General features: G+C 44.8%; 1 protein-coding gene across 2 annotated transcripts in view; it reads left to right on the top strand.

Moving 5' to 3' along the window:
* The window catches only part of AFF2 (ALF transcription elongation factor 2), a 489,926-nt gene that overhangs the window by 328,365 nt on the left and 146,425 nt on the right, over positions 1-15,136 (top strand). The window contains exons 5-7 of one of the 2 annotated variants that reach the window (XM_067722200.1): positions 3,447-3,533; positions 7,809-7,845; positions 8,129-8,162. In XM_067722200.1, coding sequence (XP_067578301.1) covers positions 3,447-3,533; positions 7,809-7,845; positions 8,129-8,162 — 158 coding nt within the window. The remainder of the gene's footprint in view (positions 1-3,446; positions 3,534-7,808; positions 7,846-8,128; positions 8,163-15,136) is intronic. The other variant, XM_067722201.1, reaches the window with a different exon arrangement.

The following is a 15,136-nucleotide window of genomic DNA, read 5'->3' as shown; positions in this document are numbered from 1 at the left end:
CAGAAAGTCCAAGAGTGGGAGCTATGTGCCTGACAGACTGTAATCAGTTGGTAAATCTTGATATTATTCTTATTAATAATATGGTACTTCACACATAGAAACTTTAGAAACTAATGATAATATCTCATATTAGCCAGTTATTACGGACTAGGCACTGGAGACAGGTGAATAAGACAAGGCTTGGGACAACATACTAGATACTTGAAATAACAGCGAGCTCTGTGTTCGATGAGTATGGGATGCATTTGAGATCAGCAGAGTCTGGAATTCAGACTGTGTTCTGCCCCTCAGCGCGTGGGGCACCCCATTTCTGTTTCTAAGTTGGGCCAAGCAGGGCCGCCCACAAGTTCTTTGGCTTTGCGCAAGTCCTAGTCCTGGAGGATATGCTTGGAAAAGAATCGCTGGTGGAAAAGGGCCTTTTCTGATTTTTCTGGGTTTGACTAGGGAGTCTTCAGATCACAGGAGTATAAGCATCTGCCCCATTGTCAGAAATTGCGTCGAATGCGCTATTGCTTGTGAAATACTGAGAAATAGAACAGCATTGCTTACTTGGTCCTTTCTCCACAAAACGCATTAGTTAGCCTCACGAAGGGGAGACACATCTAGTGTCGTGGAAAGAGTGTGCACCATGGACCCGATCCCCAGCGATCGCTTACGGCCAGTGTGAGGCCCTGCCTCTTGCAGCCTCCACTACATCGACTGCCCAGTGCGGGGATGAATCCCTGCTTTGTCTCTCTCGGGGAGGATCAAAGGAGCCCAGAGATGAAGGAGTTTCAGACCAATATCGTGTGCGTGTGTGTGTGTGTGTGTGTGTGTGTGATTTGGGGGGTTAGCGGAGCAGTGATGCTTGTGTTGAGTACAGGTGTTCAGCCCTGGAGCCTGTTGCCGAAGTCTTGGCGACACTTTGGAGCAGGTGCTCATCTCCACCTGAAGAACAGGAGGATTAGTACAGATGGATCAGGGTGTGTGCGTGTTATCTTGGGAGTGGCAAGAACATAAAAGCAGGTTAATATCTTTCAAGTGTGAGTGAAAAGAATAACAGTGAAAAATCTGCTGCGAGCTTCGCGCACGTTCCAGGTCTAACTCATTTTGAGAAGTGGAAGAGCTTGCACCCAGGTTCTTTGCTGAAGACGGTCTTGCAGGAAATTATCTTCCTTTCGGCTGCCCCCTCCCTATCTTAATCAAAAGCATTGGTGGTGCCGCGGAGCCACCTTGCTGCTTCATGAAATCTCACGTTCTCAAATACAGAGACTCAGCTGTCATTGAAAATGTGACAGTGTACGTATCAATAGCTTCGTGTGGATGGGCCAGCGGGGCAGCGCACTCCGACAGTAACTCAAGATCATCCCATTCTGCCGCCCAATAAATACAGCAGACCTGGGGGAGAAGGTACACTTTCGAGAAGCGATTCATCCATCCAGATGTCTGAAACACCTTTGAATAAACCCAGAGGCACACCTCGAAAAGCCAGTGATGGAAAGGGATGGATAACGAAGCCTCTCATTGGTCGAGGCATGCTCCATGGTTGCTGCAGAGACAGTACGCCTATCCCAGACTGGGCCTTACTGCCCTTTGGTTGACTCTGGCTCAGTAGGAACCTGTGTCTTTTAAATCAGTGGTCCCCAACCTTTTTGGCACCAGGGACCGGTTTTGTGGAAGACAATTTTTCCACGGATGGGATGTGGGGGATGGTTCAGGTGATACTGCGAGCGATGGAGAGCGACAGATGAAGCTTCGCTCACTCACCCGCCGCTCCCCTCCTGCTGGGCGGCCCGATTCCTAACAGGCCACGGACCAGCACCGGTCTGCGGGCCAGGGGTTGGGGACTGTGGTTTTAAATGATGGGACTAATATTGGAGAAGACCAGCCTTACTCAGGAGAAACCATATAAAATTTAAAAGAAATCATTGAGTATTTTAAAGACACAGAGTATCTGGAAATTCAGCTTTAAACTGTTGTCGCGTAGAGTTACATTGGGCCAGTTTTGATGAATACATAAGTGGCATTTGTCACGAACGTTATCAACTGCATACAAATGCACAACTCGAAAACACTTGGAAATAGTCTATCTCTTAAGTAGGTTAAGCATCCCCTCTAAATCTTGTATGCATTTTTAATGTACTTACAGCCTCTTTTTAAATAGCGCCAGGTAGAGTAATCTGTGTCAGGGCTCCTCTGAACCGTACTTACAAATTCTGCTGCAGCAGTGCCACTGTGAATGAAGCTGTGAAGTATCTCGTTGCATTACAGCTCTGCATACATCAAAGACTCTTTCTGAACTGGATAATTATAGAAGGGGAAAAAAACATGTTTTAGTGCTACCTGAGAGTTATTAATATTACCTTTGAAATGACTAATTATGTTACCCATAAAGACTGGGGGAAAGTGTTATGTAACTGGCTCATTAAGAAGGCCTTTCATAAACTTTGATCCCCTCCACCCCACCCTCCAAGCTCTCCTTCATTTCCATCATTACATTGATTTTTAGGTTTAATGTTTATATACCAAAATGTTGGATGAATCCAGCACAGGCTGGGATGTTGAGCATGTGATTTAATTATCCTCGCTCTTCAGGTAAAGCACATTGGCCACGAGCCCTGAGACTCAAGCAAGATTTGAACAGCACCTCTTTTCAAAAGGAGCGTTTGAAAGAACTGAGAAGGTGCCCCCGCTGGTAGCAGAGAGTGGGCACCAGAGGGGCTTTTCCAACGTTAAGACTTGAACTCACAAACACACTGTGTCAGTAGCGCAGCTGCAATCTTGTCACTAACTGTTAGGCTACATCAAGAGAAATGACTATCAGAGCATCCAGAACGAGGGTGGTGATGGTGCCACCCTCCCCTGAGCTGGCAGGTCACACCAGAAACAGGATACCACGAGTTACAGGAGCCCCAGGCAATGCGGAGTCCCTCCTGGGAGCACCTGAGATAGTTGACAGAACGCAGAACTCAAGCATTAGAAGAAAAGTAGAAGGTTCTTGATCAATGAATGAACAAGCCACCAATGTGTCCGCCTGGTGAAAAGACAGCACCAGGGGATATGGCTGCTGTCTCCCAACAGCTTCTCAGGCAAAAGAAGAGGTGATGATTTCTGTGCGGCTTCAAAGTACGATCCAGAGGTAGAAACTCCCGGGAGACAGGCTTTTAGCTCCCAGCCAGGAAGAATAGTGTGATCAGGCTGTCTCAACACGGGACAGGCTGCTTTGAGCGGTAGTGAGCTCACCGTCACTGGCAATGTGCAATTGGATGTGGGGTGGCCCTTTGTCTCGCAGATAGGCTTCAAGCACCAGTGTGGAGCAGGGGAATGGACCGAATGTTCCCCTGAAAAAAAGTAGGCCAATTAAGTCAGTAAGTATTTAGAAAGGGCCTCTACCATGTTTAGTGCCAAGAAGGTGCTTCATTTTTCGAAGTGCTCGCAAATAAAGTTGCTTTGTTTTTCCTCATCAGGAGATGACCCATCCCTGGCCTACTCCTCTCACTGCCATGCATACTTCTGGAAACTCTGAGCAGAGCACGTTTTCCATCCCAGGACAGGTCAGTTACCTTCCTTGCTCCATTTTCCTTGATCTGATGTCAGTTATACCAGCCTTCCCGTTGGATTCTTAAAAATAGAAATGGCCTTGGTGTTCTAAGCTCCATAAAATGTAGACTCTCTCGTGTCCTTCGGGATGTTAACACAAATAGGAGTTTATTGAAAGAGCATCTTTAAGAGAATGTCCACCAGACGCTGGCATGCGAATCCTAATGCCTAGAGCACCGCCACTGGCCGAGCTACTGTGCCAGAGCTCGTGGATTGGAGAGAGGAGTGAACTCATCTCTTAAGGAAGACCCAGTAGATGGTGGAACAACATCCAAGATGGTTTTTAATTTGAAAACCCTGTGCTCTTCAGTCTAATGGACCAGTTTTCACTTTTGTGTATCACTTGTAGTCCTCGCTCACAAGCAGGCGGATCCTCACACACCAACACACCACACTGACAGAACTTTTTCTCCTACAGTTCTAGTCAAATGTTTCATATAATTGTTTTCCTCACTTGCTCTCAGTAAGAATTTTTTCTCACCATCAGCTTTTAAAATGCCTGAGTAAACATGGATTTTCTAATAACACACTTTAAAAGAAAAAAAATAATGTCTTCCTTCTTTTCTTCCTCCTTCCATCCAATTAACCATCCATCCACCCATTCATCCACCCATCCATCCACCAGTTCATCCACCCATCCATTCATCCACCCATCCATTCATCCATCCCCCCATTCATCCACCCACCCATCCATTCATCCACCCACCCATCCATTCATCCACCCATCCATCCACCCATCCATCCACCCATCCATCCATCCATCCATCCACCCATCCATCCACCCATTCATCCACCCATCCATCCACCCGTCCATCCATCCATCCACCCGTCCATCCACCCATTCATCCACCCATCCATCTATTCATCCACCCGTCCATCCATCCATCCACCCATCCATCCATCCATCCATCCATCCACCCATTCGTCCATTTATTCAAAAACTACTTTCTGAGGACATATGATAGTCTTAAAATTAGGGATGAAGAAAAACACAAAACGACAGAACAATGTAGCACATGTCTTCATAGAGAATAAAAGGCCCAAGAAGGATCTAACACTCCCTGGGGGCATTGACGAAGTGCTCAGAGGTGGCAGCATCTGGAGGCTGCTTACAACTTTGACAGGTGGAGAAGGGCCCCAAAGAAGAGCACTCCATGCAGAACAGGGTGGCAAAGGCACCCAAAGGGATATGATGGGATGTAGACTATTACGGTCTCGAGTGACTGCATCCTGGTTTGTGTGATGGGGAGCAGAGAGACACAAACCTCAAGCAAATAAGTGCATCTATGGGAAAGGCCTTGAACGCCAGCCTAGGAGTTTGGACTTTATTTGTAAGAGAAACCCAATCACATCTTTTAGTTTTCAGAGTCATCGTTTTGAGAGTAACACTGGCCTACACTGTGTTTAATTGTCCCCTCCCACCTTTGAAAGGGGTCGGAACCATGAGCCGCCACCCCCTCTGTCCCTGCCCTGGGCTGTGTCATGCCTTCCTGGAGCCCCGCTCTCCCCGTCAGACATCCCTGGGCTTGGTATCCTTCTCCCTGGCATCTCAGCCAGGGGATCAATTCATCTCTTTCGGGCACTGAATCCAGCACTTGTACAGCGATTGCAGTGTTTTTAGCTGTGTTCTCCAATTTTGGAGATAATTCGTGCAAGTCGCAATTTTGACATTTGCAAGTGTTTACAGTAGACCTGGTTGTTGAAATGGGCTTTTGTAGTAAGTGCACAATTTGGAATCAGGCCTGATTTGCATTTTCTGCCAATTATCTGTGCCACCATCAGCCACGTGATAAAGGTAGAAGCCAGTGGGATAAAATGGTGAAACCAGGAGGGCCACCCACCCACTCTTTTGCTTCGCTTGATTCCTGCCAAAATGTTGGCTTGAAAGAAAAGTACATTTTAAATAACAATAATATTAACAGTGCATATAATGCTTCCATGTGCCTCGCCAGGTTCTAAGCACTTAATATATAGTAAATAATTGAATCCTCACTACCACTCCAAGGAGTCGGTAATTTGACTATCCCTAATTTCCAGAGGAGGAAACTAAGGTGCAGAGTCAAGTAATATGCTCAGACTCACTCAGCTAATAAACGAGTGGAACCAGTCTTCAGATCCAGGTGTTCTGGTGATGTTTTGTCACACCGATTTGCAGATGCTCCAGTTCAAATTCCATCTTCCAAAACGTGCTTGCACCAGGACTAGGTGACACCACCCTCTCAGAAAGCATCCGTTCCTTCCATTCACGACAGAGCTTGCATGGCGGAAAGGGCCAGCGCCCCAGGTATACAAGCCCAAACTTGCCCTATACAATTGTAATGAAATCTCTTTAAAAAAATAACAAGTAGAAATATTGGTATGTCATTAAGGACCTGCAAATGGTTAACTCCTCATTTATTTGGCACTCGAGGAAATGAGGTGATCTGGGTAATTGAAATTCTTGGATAACCAAAGGTTATCCTTCCGTAGGAATCACGTAATAGGAATCATTTTGAAATGTAATTAATATTTTCCTGACTTCCTATAAAAATTATCCTGAACATGCTTTAGCCTTTCTTGATCACTTAGACATTATTGTGAGCATCAGTTATTGTAGAGTGCTGTAATATTATACTGTGCTGTAATTGTGTCCTCGGGAGCTATTGAGATAGCTAGGAATGCTTGCCTCTATATTGAATGGCATAGACTCTTGTGATTTTTAAGTTCTGACTTTGCTGTATCATTTTCTTTGGCCCCCTGTGCTGTCGGTTTTCACGTCTCAATTTTCCTAGTGGCTGTGCCTCTAGAAGTGTTTCCCCTTTCTCACCATCTATGATTTGCTAACGGTTGGGAATCAAATGGCCAAACTTGTTAGGGTCTACTGTCCAAAGTCAGTTGTCTAGCAGCGAGGGGAAGAAGGCTTTGAGCAGCAAACTACGTGGGCTTGGTGACAGCCCTTTAGTTGAGAGGCCTTTTCCATCTCTTGTGGGGTTTATGGTCGTCTTCTGGAGTAGTAATCATGCCAGAAGAGAAGTCTCTTGGGCAACAGAATCATGCTAAATCGATTGGAAAGTTCACTTTTGATTCAAACACAGCATCACTGTTCTTGCTTATTTCTCTTAAAGGTAAGTTATGCTGTGATGTTATTTTTATTCCATAGGGTGGCAAGATTAGCCTTAAAGAGTAGATTACTTGCAGCACATTGATATAACATTCTTCTTTTTAAAATGTTTTTGTTGAAGTGTAGTTGATTTACAATGTTGTGTTAGTTTCAGGTGTATAGCAAAGTGATTCAGTTATACATACGTGTTTGTGTGTGTATGTGTGTGTGTGTGTATGTGTGTGTGTGTGTGTGTGTGTGTGTGTATATATATATATATATATATATATATATATATGTTCTTGATATAATGAATTCTTGTATTTGCTTGAATTCATTGTCTCCAGTTTTGGAACACTTGCTTTGCCTTTGAAATTCTCTCCTCCATCTGCGAGGAGCTGTGCATGCCCTGTACGTCAAGGCAGAGCTTCTGCCTACAAGTTGTGTCAGGATCCACACAGGTGTCCACGCTCCCAGAGAGGCTGATGTGTGCAAATCCGGATTTCTCAAAACACTGAATGAATTGTGTTGAGTGTGACTTTCCAATAAAATTTAAATCCCTTTAGATAATTCGTTCCACTTGCATAGTTCAAATTGCTTGCTGTACTTCACCAAATTTGTGATGAAGTTTTAAGAACATGTCTCTTGTGAAAATAAGATACATCTATTGCATATGTGTCACCGTCAAGGTAGAAAATTGGAGTTGTTTCTATAAAATAGAACAACTGAGCAAATCTATTAATTACAGTGTTATTTACACTTCTACAAAAATCACAATCACTTGTTTGTTTGAACTGAGTCCCCTTTACTTCCACAGAGGTGTCATTGCCTAGCTGAGTGACAAATTATACACTTGAATCTCACACATATGGGTCATTTGTTCCCATGTCGCACACATTTCCAGATAGATACCAGTCTTATGTGTAATTCTGATAAAACGGCAGTTATGGCCGTGTTGTAGCTGGTTTGGCTGGCAAACGTTTATCCTTCAAATAGAGCTGCAGACAGTAGCCTAATTAATGGAATTCTTAACAGTGGTTTCCTATTGGCCAACCTTAGTCAAGTTATATCTTCAGCGGTAACAAATAGACCTTTTGCTCCTCTTGTATCATTTAACTAACGTTTGTATTGTATGTGTTCTTCCTTACAGGAATCCCAGCATCTGACCCCAGGATTCGCCTTACAAAGTAGGTGTTTTGAAAAAATCCTTCTTGATCCAAGCATCTCCTCTCCTCCCTCACTTTCTTCTCCTTCCTACCTAACATCATGAAAACATGGAATAACAACAATAATAAGAAGTCACATTGTGACGCATCCAATTGGTTTCTTTTTCTCCCATCTGTTATTCATGGCAGGATTCTGTGAAAGAGTATAACTGGAAGGGCTGCATGTTCAAGACCAATTTCATTCAGAACGGTCATTTGACAGCAGGAAACATGGACGGTAAATGTCTGTGCGTTTTCTTTTCAGGGTGGAGCGACCCGGCCGGCAGAGCTGCTACAAAGTGAGTACCGTTCAAGTCGTGAGTACTCAGGTTTCTGAGACACGCTTCTTCGGGGGCACTTCGCACGTAAAAGGCGCTTCAGTGCCGAGCGCATCTTGTTGTCTCTCCTGCTCCTTGAAAACAGGAACCTTGCCTCATGATAACATGGGGTGTGGTTAGAGGGGAGAATGAGATTTCCCACGATAGGCAAGTAACAGTCAAAATGAACGAATCATCACTAGGCTCTCTAATGGTGTAGAAGATGCAGGCTGGGTCGATACCTGGGACACCAAAACAACTGTGACTCTGGAGTAGCTGTTGGCGCGTTGTGTAACTTCAGCCACAGACGTCGTTATATGTAATATTCAGCCACCACCGATCAGGATGGAGAAAGGACCCGCCTGAGCAGCCATGCTCGGACGTGAGAGGTTGGGTGGATTGCTCTGGCCGGCCAGCCCGGGACCGTGCTGTTTGCAGGTCATCTGGTGACTGTATATTAAAGATAAGGGCAGCCAGGAAGAGGTGGAATAAGTGATGACGTGACGCTAGGTTGAAGTTCAGAAGCCAGGGCCCTGCAATTCACTCCTCACTCTCTTCCTTTTTTATTAATGTTCACTGAAGGAGGGGTATGGAGAAACCAATTTCCTCAGATTAACCGTTGTAGATTTTGTAATAGCCATTTGTCCAAGAGAGTATCGAGGGAGTAGTTCTCTCACAACTTCTTTCATTCTTAATAATAGAAAATGGAAGCTGACTTTTCTGTGTGAGTAATAGTCACATACTTGAAATTTTTCAAAATGAAATAACTTATGACATTCAAGTGGCCTAATGGCACGCTTGAAGTGAATTGCTCACCTTTTGGTATTTCCACATTCTTGGTTCTGTTTAGTGGCAAAGCCCCCAGAGCCCTGACCCCATCACCAGACCTCTTATTTGGTTTTCTGGCCCGATCTGTGCCTTCTAATTCAAGGTTCCATTTCAACAGCCGAGAATCCTCCATTTAAAGAATCGAGGGGAAAAAAAGAGACAAGAGGAAAATAAAACTATAACCTTGATTTAAGGACCAAATGATATGGAAACGTGGAAATCAAAATCATCTTTGATATTGCTCATTTCAGCTTTTCCAGGAATCATTTTGAATTGCCCTCCCCCTGTTATCCTAGTAAACAATAGACCTTATGCTCCTTACCTCCACTCCTGACTTACCCCACTCTTATTACAAAGCCAGTAAACTTCACACACACACACACACACACACACACACACACACACACAGTTGAGCATTCAGGAAATCAGTGCAGGTTTCCAACTATGAAAACACATACAAATATTTTTCCATTGTAAAATGATCCCATTCCTAAAACAAGAGTACATAGACCATAAAATGCAATATTTCAATAGTTTGTAACTAACGGAAATAAACTTGTCGATTGTGGTTTATAGCTAGAGGCTCTGCATTTCATAGCACAGGGTATACAGTGCATTCAGTAGGGCTGAGGTTCTCTATAGGAGGCACCCATAAAACCGGAAGACACTGAGTCTGTTTTATGAGTGAACTGCTCTCTTTTTAGCTGCCTGACCCAAAGGCCAGGCATTGTTCATCAGACTTCGGCTGGAATAAATTCCCTTCTTGGGTAGGGTATAGGTTTAACACGGGGCAGGTCAGAGTTATAATAATTATTTTTACTTTTAGCTTCCAAATTATTATCAGCTTAGCCGTTCCAGTCATTCTCACGTATTTCACTCCGGTGTGCTTTTTAAGTCAGCTTCTAGGATTTTCCGTGTGGCAGGGCAATCCTCTAGGCAACTAAGAGCATCCTGAGTGTAGACAGACTGCTGGTGGCTGGAGCTTGGTGGGAAGCAGCCCCAGGTCAGCCCTGCTGCAGCAGAGACACCCTCCCAACGCTTGTGGATGTCCTGGGCAAGCTCCTAACCCTCACTGCAGTAGAGAGACACGGGAGTCTTGTAGATCAGAGTCCCTTAATTGCTGGGCCACTTTACTTGTTTGCCTCATCTTGGCCTCGTTTCCCTGGATAACAAAATGCAGCTCTTCCATTAGGGCCTGGATTGTTTATAAGGACTGCACGCCCAGGCACCAGGTCTGAAAAACACTGGTGCAGGAGTCCCTGAGTGCAAGCTGGGAAGCGGCCAGCTCTGTGCTCCTGGCTCAGCAGGATCACCGACCTTTGCAGAAGGTCGCAAAGCATATCTCGCTCAGCATATGCTCCATTGACACACAGTGCTTTTTATGGGGTGTCCATCTAAAGGGTGACATCCTACCTGCTCCAGCTGACTGCCCAGGAGGCCAGAGCGTGGGACTGTAGGAATTTCAAGATCTGGGCTTGTGCCTCTGCTCCATGACAGTGATGGTATTGGGGGAAAGCACTGACCTAGGATTCAGAGGGTGTGAGTTTAAATCATGGGGGAATTTATTTTTATTTCAGAGTATAGAGTTAGAGTCGCTTGAGGGAAATGAAGCAAAGTAATGAGCAGATTGTATATGCATACAGGTATATATGCAAACACTTGTCACAATTCAAATGTAAACAGCTATACTCTTTAGTAATTAAACTCAAGGTCAAAGTGCATTTGACTTTAACCCTTAATAATTTCTGGAGGAAAGAAGACCTGGCACGTGTTGTTTCCCGCAGCCTGCATGAGTCTGAGTTGTATTATAGTCTCGGAACAGGCCTCACCCAGGTCTTCTAAATCCAATGGAGTTTCAAGCCTCCTTCAAAAAAGGTCTCTCTCCCCAAAAAGAGAGTGGGGCATGGGCTGTCGAAGGTCAGATTGTATTTCTCCTGCTGTGCAGTTGTGTATTTGTACAGTAATATCACGTTCGTTCTGCCCCTAAAGCACCCATTTATTTCAATTGGAAGATTCAGGGATTGAGTGGACACCCCAGACATTGGGTTACCTTCTAGTTTCTTCATGAAGCCATTAAGGAACAATGGAGGAGAAAACAGAAACTAAATCCAAAGGACTTGCATTTTCCTCATCGGGTCGGATGGCTTCACCTAGCTGGTTATGACATCTTGTCAATTACTTGTCAATACGGCGGCTTTACCAAAATACATGAGTCTGTTGGTCTTTTATGAGCCGTCCTGAATAGGGACAGGTCAGATGCTTCCTGAGGAGCATTTCCAGACAGCAACCATGAGCTCAAAGGTTTCTGTCGAGTCAGTTCTTGACTTTAGCTAGTTTTGTGAGGACAGTTGAGAAAGTGGCAGTTCCTTTGTCATCCTCGGCTGTTGGCATTTAGACTCTGTCCGGCTGGAAATCATCCAGACCCCCTTTCAATCAAGTAGCCCCTGTGTTTTAGGGCTGTTGAAAATTCCAGGATAATTTCCATCAAAGCTCAACATAAAGGCAGATGTGGCCATAGGCTGTTCTTTCCTTGCCATAATACCAGTTCCTCCACTTCCGGTATTAGGTACGGGTCTGAAAACATCACAGCCATGGACCCAGAGAGTTGACAAAAGGCCTGACAAAGACAGTCTAGTTGTGGCCAGTTTACCTGTGGGTGACAGGTAGGCATGCCACATGGACAAATGCTTGAATGTAGCACTAGTTAGGAGGAAAGGACATTATACTCTCACAGGAATGGCGGACACCTGTGACAATAATCTGTGCTGTTGGGTCGTGCGCAAGGCTAGGTGCCAGGTCCCATGCCAGGTGCTCTTATATACATCACCCCGTTATACTTAGCAGCCACCCTGGAGGGGCTCCAAATTATTCCCATTTTACAGATGAGAAAAGCAAAGCTAGAATATTGTCCCTCCTCATGAAGTATACACAGTCCAGTGGGAGGACAAGTTGACTGTTTATCTCGAATGGACGTGTTGGCTATGAGTACACAGAAGGGCCGAGTCAGTTACACTGCTCTTCATGGGGAAGCTTGAATGCACAAAGCCCTCTCTTTTCCCACCGGGCTGTCCCTTCTCACGGTATCTGATGGGGTCGGGGCACAACCTTCAAATAGACTTGAAGAACTGAAGTTGATGGGAAGCAGTCCCACAAGAAATTATACCTCTCTGTTTTAGATGATTCAAAACCTGGTCAAAATTGCTTGATTTAACTGAAAGATCATTATCTCTAAACTTGTATTGATGTGGTATGAAGATTTCATTACCACAGGGAATAGAAAGAGTATAAGAATGCTTTCTGGTTTGCTATGACCAGTAACAAGCGTTACACCATTTCTTAGGTGAATTTTGAAACAAATTTTTTTACCAGAAAACCCCAAGAAACGAAAAACACATTCATGAAAATCCTGACCATCTTTCTACCAAAATTTTCATCATTGAAAACGTTTGCTTTGAGAATCTGATTTGAGAAGGAACTCCCACCTCCAGCAATTTCACATACTCTTTCCTAAGTAGATGTCTGGTCCACTACACACTTTCCGTAGCAAAGTAACTGCGTAACGAGGCAGGGGAAAAAAATGACTGTTATTTTCGTAATCAGATTAATTCTTAATCAGAATACATGATTTGGTACTTGGAACTTAGAAATACTACTAATCAGTTTGAGGCTTACAAAAGCCAAACTAAACTCTTCCAATAAACTGGGAATCTTGGTCACTGGTTGCAGCCATTCCGGCTTTCAAACTGAGACGTATGCCAACTCTTGCTTTTAACCTGTCTTGTATGCCCTGCGTCGTAGAGCTTGCCAACTTTTCCTAAGGACTTAATATATTTTTGGAAGTTCTCCACTGCATCAGGGACAGCCACCTGGGAGCAGAGAAAACAAAATTTGGCAGCCTGTTCAAGCTGTGAATTAAAGGTAATTCACAGTTTGAAATGCATCAGCATGAGGTCCTTAAGAAGAGTAATCAGATATCAAGAGGATTTTATTCTGAGGACTGTATATTGGCTAATGTGACAACAAGCAGTATTGGCATTTGGAATGTTCGTGTCAAGAAGCACTGAAGCTGCTGGTGCTTGACGGGCACCAAGACTGAAAACTGGGCCTCCTTTGACGGGAGCTTTGGGTTTCCACTTTCATTACAAAAGCTGCAAACATAGCATTTGTGCTCAGGGAGCATAAATCTTGAAAGATCAGGTTCGATTTTTGCGTCTTTGTTCGCGGTCCCAAGATTTGTATGTTTCAGCTGGATTATGAGACACGTCTGTAATTAGAAACAAACATCTCTCTCTCTTTCTCTCAGGGAAAAGTCAAGGATCTCCTCTTTTCTACCCGATTTGCATCCATATTTATATTCATTCATTCATGATTTCATTCCTTTCAGCAAAAATGGGTTGAGCCCCTACTGTGTATAAGGCTCTGAGCGAGGCAGGGTGGTACCTCAGGGTGGAACACTGCACATCCTACCCTCAGGGAACTCACAGGTTACTGAGGATTAGATTTGCACGGGTAACGCCAATACCTCAACTAGCTCATAACTGCGGAGTGCCTAGGGTGTGCCAGGCGCTTTCTTTCTTTACAGGCCCAAAGGAGTCAGCCCTGTTATATTCTACGGCAGCAGAAACCAAAACTCAGAGATACTGAGTGAGTCACCCAAAGGGCCACAGTAACGAAACCACGACCGGACAGACTCCAGAGCGCAGGCTGTCAACCCACATTAAAGCCATCCCATGCGCCGTCTGGAGAGGGCCCTCCCAATTTGAATTCAGTTGTCATCTTGCCCTGGTATCAGACCAAAGCAGACTGACCCCAGGGGAGGCCAAAACGGTCCCTTGATCAGGGAAAGGATTGGATCTGGACATTGTCATTGAGTCGGGCCTCTCATACACAGCACACGCTGATGGGCGCTGATACGTACTCTAGAGGCAGGCACTGGTCCAGCCTCAGCTCAGGGCCTGCAGCCAGATGGTGTCACCATGCCTGTAAGATGCTTCCTTTGGTGAGGTGCAAAGATCCAAGCCCGTAAGGGACTTTACCACCACTCAAAGTCCCCTTGAGGGTGATTTTGGTGGCCTGTGATGGGAACAACATCTGTCTCCAGAAATCTCCATTTAGCCATATTAAAGTAAAAAGAAGAGAACTGGTATTTGGGTCTGTTTTCATGACAGGTTTGTCCATTACTTTTCATGCTTACCAATGTGGAAATTGCTTTATATTATTGGAAAGTTGCTTTATTTTATTGATATATCCTCATGGCAGAATCATTTTTAAAAATTATTCCCAACGTTATCAACCAGTGGCCTTATTTCTAAGTTCTCCTCGAGATTTTGAACAGTAAATGGTACTGAAGCAAATAATGCTGGTGGAAGTTGCTGAAGTTCATAAGCAAGAGACCAAAGTAAAGATAATTCCAGCTGTATAATTGAGCATAATGTCTTGATCACACATACACATGCATGCACATCCTCTGTCTCCCAGAATATCAGACCCCCCCTAATGCATCTGATCTAATGAGATGCACACTCTTTTTTCACTTACTAGATTCTAAAATGCTATGACCAGGGCTACTTTTCATGTGCCCAGCGATTGATAATCTTATAGCACTTTCACACAATGTAGTAGCCTCATGTGAGGGCCGCAGCAACCCTGTTAGATAGCCAGGTGCAAAGAAGCCAGGCTTGGGCGGGGGGTGGGCGGGAGATATTTACCAAAATCCCCCAGCTAGGGAGTGGCGGAGCTGGGCCTGGAAGCGAGGACTCTGCACTTCCATCAGGACGTGCTGCCTTGTCCCCATGTCCCCTAGATGGCTGCGGGGTCAGAACTCATCAATCAGAGCCCTGACAAGTCTTCCAGGCCCAGATGAAGAAAATATAGCAGCAGTGCGGAAAGCCTCATGGATCATTCCTAGGAATTAAAAAGAACCAAACACCGCCCCCGCCAAAAATAACACCCCACCCAACTGAGCCTGGAGTAGATGAGAAGGAATGTTCACCACGCTTCTGAGCTATTCATTCTGTTTTCCATCCTATCAAGCATTTCACAAACAGCCAGATACAACGCCCCAGTTACGTTATTGGGAACGCTCTGTTTAAATGGTCTGCTCTTGATACCTTCTTAGAGCTGCTAGA

The sequence above is a fragment of the Pseudorca crassidens genome, chromosome X (genome assembly GCF_039906515.1).
Source record: "Pseudorca crassidens isolate mPseCra1 chromosome X, mPseCra1.hap1, whole genome shotgun sequence".
Taxonomy (NCBI): domain Eukaryota; kingdom Metazoa; phylum Chordata; class Mammalia; order Artiodactyla; family Delphinidae; genus Pseudorca; species Pseudorca crassidens.
Note: the sequence above shows the minus strand (reverse complement) of the source record. Positions and strands in the feature narration are given on the sequence as shown.